A 6,362-nucleotide genomic window follows, 5' to 3' on the forward strand; every position below is an offset into this window, starting at 1 on the left:
GATTTGATAAGATGATAAAATATTCTCATACTCACTTTATAGACCCCAATCATATAACAATTACTATCCTAAGTGATACTTCCTAAAAAATATTCTTGCTGATCTTTAAAAGAAAACTTATATGAAATTGTTGCTTATTGTTGCCAAAACTCCCCCCTTCTGAACAATATTTAAATCTCTAAAGAACTTCATCCATACTTCTGGACTTGTCAGATGAGGTGAAGTTGAAAAAAAAGCATTTTCCTAATATATGTGGGTAAATATCCGATATTGAAGCTGCAGTGGAGACTAAGAAATGATCCTCTTCATGTGATACTCAGTTGCATATAATTGGTATCGATTTCTAGAGGTCTCTGAAAGTTATTTGTAATCATCTAGTTTACTGCTATTGAAGACAGAAACGAGATAGCTACTGGTAGACTGAATTCTTTGTAAAACTGTGAAACAGGAAATTTTGCTTTAGCACGTCTTCCTTTTTGTCTACTCCTTTGTCTCTCAGATTCCTGAGGGTTCCAAGTACTCCACCAGCTACTCTGGACCTGAATTCAAATACTGCATTCAGCCTTCTCTCACCTCTATGAAGACAGTCCTAAGTGGCTACGGACATCCTCTATTTCCTTCTTATTTAAAAGCAAACTTTATGATTCATCTCTGCAGAGCCAGGTCTATTTCCTTAGGAGATGTGGAAGTAACAACTAAATACTTACTAAGCATTAACGACTACAAATTACAGGACATATCCACACGCCCCATTTCATCTTAGGTAAGTGAAAGCGTTTTGACAGTATCCTTACAAAGACCATGCACCAGCATTTATCTCCAGTGAACGTTACATCTCTGATCCAGATCTGTGGGGGAGTTGAGGGAGTGGCAATGCTGGAAAACTTGTGAAAGATGGATCTTCGATCTGAGAGAGAGTTTGCTGGCTTCTTGTAAACAATACTCCCACTTACTTCACTTAATCCACCAATCATAGTATCCAAAATGGAAGTAGTAGGAAAAGATTTGACAGAATTTCAAAAAGGAGGGACCTCAGGGTCACCCAGTACAACCCTGTATGCATGCATTAATTTAATTTTAAATAGTACAAAAAATAAAAGATTGGTCATTGCAAGAACACATCTACTAAGAAGAAACTCATTCTTGGATGAATCAGGTCATACTATCTTTGAGCATGTAAAATTATCAGAAAATACTCTGATTTGAAACAATACATTTTATTTTATTTTATTTTAAATATTTTATTTTTTTGTGAGAGTGAGAGAGCACAAGCAGGGGGAGCAGCAGAGGGAGAGGAAGAAGCAGGCTTCCTGCTGAGCAGGGCACCTGACTTGGGGCTTGATCCCAGGACCCTGCGATAGATGCTTAACCAACTGAGCCACCCAGGCGCCCCTATTTTTTTAAATTTAATTTATTTATTGAGAGACCATGTATGAGTGAGGAGAGGGGGAGAAGGAGAGGGAGAGAGAGAGAATCCTCAAGCAGATTCTGCATTGCACATGGAGCCCCATGAGAGGCTTGATCCCACAAACCTAAGATCATGGCCTGAGCCAAAACCACTAACAGATTTTTTTGAAATTTAAAAACCATTAACATAGTTTTTAAAAATTCTAATAGCTTTACATTTTCACTATATTACAGCAGTTTTATCTGGTGTAAAAAGATACCTATTTCATTTAAAAGTAATGTGCTAGCCAGTGAAGGAAAATGAGGACTCATCAATGTCACTAAATAAAAAAGGGATGAATACCAGTAAGTGAACTCTCAGGAGACAAGCTACAAACCTAACTGCTCTATCGCCAGTGCACAGCACAGTGCCCTGAGAGAGGAGGCATTTACTTACCTACAGAGAAAATCAACTACGGAAGAATGCATTTATATCAGAACTAAAGGATTTCTATTTAGAGTACACTATTTAGAGTTTCTGTAGCTCATCATGTTGGTTTTCTATATTGAGAAACCCAGCTCTTGATTGAATCAATTTGCCTACTATTTTCCTCCATGGAAAACAGGGTCTTTTCTTTTTTCTCGCCCCCCCCCACAACGAACCACTGACATGGAAGCATAGAGCTTTGCAGAATATTCATTGGGAGGATGATTCCTGTGGTGATTTTCTCACATAAGTGGATTATGTGTTTTATTTCTAAGGGTACCAGAAAGTCTTCTCTGCCACCCCTTTCTGCTGTATCTCTAGAAGGTCTCCCTGGGAGATTGATTCCCTGTGCTTAATTTAAGGCTTTGCTGTTTCTGACAGGACACATATGAACCCCTACTAGTTGGTCTTGTTGGGTATCATTTCCTTGCCTGCTTCTAGGCATTCATTACAGTATTTGTGTCTAGGTGTCTAAGGATCAGGGTGTTTCCCAGGGAGGGCAGGCCATGCTGTACCTGGAGTTCACTTAAAAACAGACTACCAAGTAATAATGAGGAAGGGAAAAGTGCAATGAGGAGAATGTCTCCTCAAAGACAAACTTAATCCATTATATTTTCTTACCTCCAGCCTGTTCTGACTTCAGACCCTGTTGTTAATCTCTTCTGAAAATCCTAGAATCATAATTTTGATATAATTGGTGATGATATGTGAATTATTTCTTTGGGGCAATTTTCCAGAGAACTGGAGATTTGAAATATAGGGGTGAGTCGCTGAATTTTGTTCCAGGAAGTTAAAATTATTCATCATGTGCCCTGTCTTTATGTGTAAATCCTCCAGCGAAACTCAAGGAAACACTAGGCAATTTGCAATTAAGAAGACATTGCAATTTAAGAAGACATTAATATCAAAAACTGCAGATAATTAGAAATCATGAAAATAAGACACTCTTCCAAAGACCTGATTTAGAGTTATATAGTGAGAGATTTCTTTACATTTCACATTTTATTTTTCTTTTTCACTATACAATGTTTCCAAGTTCTAGATAGCTTATAAAAGTATAAATAACATAAAAGGGAGAAAGTGTTGATAAAACAGAATGTAGAATAACTGAATAAAAAAGAAGAAACATTGTTTTTCCATGCTCTGAATTTTTTACTATGAATACTACTGTATAATACAACTATAATTTTAAAAACCCCACCAAATCAAATAAAATGTCAGTCATAACTCAATAATACATCTGTGGCTATTAGCAACAATGGCTGAGATTAATGAAGCTAAACATGAGGGAATAATTGAAAAGAACAAATTCACTAGATTCCTTCTTATAATAGAACTCCAGGAAGAGATGAGTCACAACTCTAGGAAGAGTTCCAATAACCTCTAGATTTTTGGGTTTTGTGAGGTTTTGTATTTTAGTTCATACAATTTGAATAGAGAAGGGAATAAGACCTAATTACTCAAGGCAATGATTCTGCCTATGAGCTCTCACACAATCTAATGGAGTCTCTTTATCTCCTGGATTTTTATTAATAAATAAAATATGCACAAAAGTACACATGGCAGATCTTGCACACCTTGTAAGTTTTCCACAAAGTAAACACTTCCATGTACCTATCAACCACATCAAGAAACAGAACATTACCAGCACATCGGATGCCCATCCTGTCACCTTCCTGTCCCTATTCCCCTTTCAGGATAACCACTCCAGGAGCCTTTTTAATATCATAGATTAGTATAGCCTATTTTTGAACTTTACTTAAACAGGTTCATATACTATACACAATATTGTGTCTAAGTTTTGGGGCCAACATTGTGAAATTGTCTTCCTCTGTGTTAGCCATTCAAAAAATTGTTACACAGTTTGTAAAAAAAAAAAACTGATTCAGATTTTGGCTCTGTAATTTCTTAGACTGGATTTCTATAATGTCAAGAAAACATTTCAGATTTTCAATTTCATTTGTAAAGTAAGTAGATCACATTTCTCAAATTCATATAACTGGATATATCAATGTCAAATATCTCCTCAACAACTCTCCCATCCATCCCTCTTTATTATTGTTATTATGCTGGCTATATAATGTTTAATGATGTGAAAATTCAGATACAAAAATATAAGTAGAAATTAGAACATCTAAGGAGGGAAGTGGGAAATGAAATGAAAGCCATGCTCACTGATTGATCTTTGTCTCTCTCCTATTCAGGTAACAAGATAAATTCCTTCCAAAGTCAATGAATGAGACAAATCATTCCAGGGTGACCGAGTTTGTGTTGCTGGGGCTCTCTAATTCCAAGGAGCGCCAACCTTTCTTGTTTCTCATATTTTCACTACTTTACCTAGCAATACTGTTGGGAAACTTTCTTATCATCCTCACTGTAACCTCAGATTCCCGCCTTCACACCCCCATGTACTTTCTGCTTGCAAGCTTCTCTTTTATAGATATATGTTTTGCCTCTTTTGCTACCCCCAAAATGATTGCAGACTTTCTGGTTGAGCACAAGACTATTTCTTTTGATGCCTGCCTGGCCCAGATTTTCTTTGTTCACCTTTTCACTGGCAGTGAAATGGTGCTCCTTGTATCCATGGCTTATGACTGTTATGTTGCTATATGTAAACCTCTCCACTACATGACGATAATGAGCCACCGCGTGTGTATTATTCTTGTTCTCATCTCCTGGCTTGTGGGTTTCATCCACACTACTAGCCAGTTGGCATTTACTGTTAACTTGCCTTTTTGTGGCCCGAATCAGGTAGACAATTTTTTCTGTGACCTCCCTCTAGTGACCAAGCTGGCCTGCATAGACACTTATGTTGTCAGCCTGGTTATAGTTGCAGACAGTGCCTTTCTTTCTATGTGTTCCTTTCTACTCTTGGTTGTCTCCTACACTGTGATACTTATCACAGTCAGGAACCGTTCCTCTGCTAGCATGGCAAAGGCCCGCTCCACACTGACTGCTCATATCACTGTGGTCATACTGTTCTTTGGACCATGCATCTTCATCTATGTGTGGCCCTTCAGCAGTTACTCTGCTGACAAAGTCCTTGCTGTGTTTTACACCATCTTTACTCCATTTTAAACCCAGTTATCTACACTGTGAGGAACAAAGAAGTGAAGGCAGCTATGTCAAAACTGAAGAGTCGGTATCTGAAGCCTGGACAGNGCTTTTTGTGGCCCAAATCAGGTAGACAGTTTTTTCTGTGACCTCCCTCTAGTGACCAAGCTGGCCTGCATAGACACTTATGTTGTCAGCCTGGTTATAGTTGCAGACAGTGCCTTTCTTTCTATGTGTTCCTTTCTACTCTTGGTTGTCTCCTACACTGTGATACTTATCACAGTCAGGAACCGTTCCTCTGCTAGCATGGCAAAGGCCCGCTCCACACTGACTGCTCATATCACTGTGCTCATACTGTTCTTTGNGTCATACTGTTCTTTGGACCATGCATCTTCATCTATGTGTGGCCCTTCAGCAGTTACTCTGCTGACAAAGTCCTTGCTGTGTTTTACACCATCTTTACTCCATTTTAAACCCAGTTATCTACACTGTGAGGAACAAAGAAGTGAAGGCAGCTATGTCAAAACTGAAGAGTCGGTATCTGAAGCCTGGACAGGTTTCTACAGTCATAAGGAATGTTCTTTTTTGGGAAAAAAAGTAAATGCACACAACTGTAACTACTGTAGGCTTGTCTCTACACAATTACAAATGGAATCACTATGATCATTTTTACCCATGGGGAGGATGGATTAACTTGACTGAAAGATTAATTATAATAATAAAAGCCAAAGAATGGACCTTATTGATATTTAGATTCTCTTTCTTCATTCTGTGCTTTTTGTTTCTATTTCCTACTTTTTATTTAGAATTTTCATATGGTTTCTCTCATCAATGGAACAGAAGAACTAGGAAGATCAGTAGGAGAAGAAGGGGATAAAGAAAGGGGGGTTATCAGAAGGGGGAATGAAGCATGAGAGACAATGGACTCGGAGAAACAAACTGAGAGCTTCAGAGCGGAGGGGGGTGGGAGAATGAGATAGGCTGGTGATGGGTAGAAAGGAGGGCACTTATTGCATGGTGCACTGGGTGTTATACGCCACTAATGAATCATGGAAATTTACATAAAAAACCAGGGATGTACTGTATGGTGACAAACATAATATAATAAAAAATACTATTATAAAAAATAGAATTTTTTAATATATAGGCTTTGAATACATTGTGAAATGGCATTTACTTATATATGATAAGTAAACGGTACCTTTTCCTCTCAAAAACAGTACTGCTCAGATGCCAATTACAGAGTAATAATAGGTACAGATCTTTTTACAATAGCAAAAATAGGTCTATTTACATATACATGGTACACCTAGATAAGACCGCATTTCACACAGTACTAGGTAACTAACAACACATGAAGATGTTTGGTGTTAATGGTATAGTAACATGTAAAACAGCAAGGCTATCCAGCAAAGGCTTTTATACTCAACACTTT

At 37.8% G+C, this 6,362-nt stretch overlaps 1 protein-coding gene across 2 annotated transcripts; it reads left to right on the forward strand.

Annotated features, from left to right (window-relative positions):
• The first annotated feature begins 628 nt into the window (after positions 1-628).
• Positions 629-5,528, forward strand: LOC117802224 (olfactory receptor 4K15). 2 transcript variants are annotated; one of them, XM_034660155.1, is made up of 3 exons: positions 629-763; positions 4,078-4,943; positions 5,392-5,528. In XM_034660155.1, the coding sequence occupies exons 2-3, from the start codon at positions 4,106-4,108 to the stop codon at positions 5,526-5,528; spliced, it is 975 nt and encodes a 324-aa protein (XP_034516046.1). In that variant the 5' UTR covers positions 629-763; positions 4,078-4,105. The 2 variants fall into 2 exon arrangements, with proteins under 2 accessions (XP_034516046.1, XP_034516047.1); XM_034660156.1 differs by lacking the exon at positions 5,392-5,528 and having other exon boundaries at positions 4,078-4,951.
• Positions 5,529-6,362: the final 834 nt, after the last annotated feature.

The sequence above is a fragment of the Ailuropoda melanoleuca genome, chromosome 5 (genome assembly GCF_002007445.2).
Source record: "Ailuropoda melanoleuca isolate Jingjing chromosome 5, ASM200744v2, whole genome shotgun sequence".
In the NCBI taxonomy this organism is placed as follows: domain Eukaryota; kingdom Metazoa; phylum Chordata; class Mammalia; order Carnivora; family Ursidae; genus Ailuropoda; species Ailuropoda melanoleuca.

What these genes read in the sequence shown, in the direction of transcription:
- LOC117802224 (XM_034660155.1), top strand. Translation starts at nt 4,106, where the DNA reads ATGAATGAGACAAATCATTCCAGGGTGACCGAGTTTGTGTTGCTGGGG. An exon ending in GTTTTACACCATCTTTACTC is followed by an intron (nt 4,944 to 5,391) that starts CATTTTAAACCC and finishes ACCATCTTTACT; the next exon opens with CCATTTTAAACCCAGTTATC.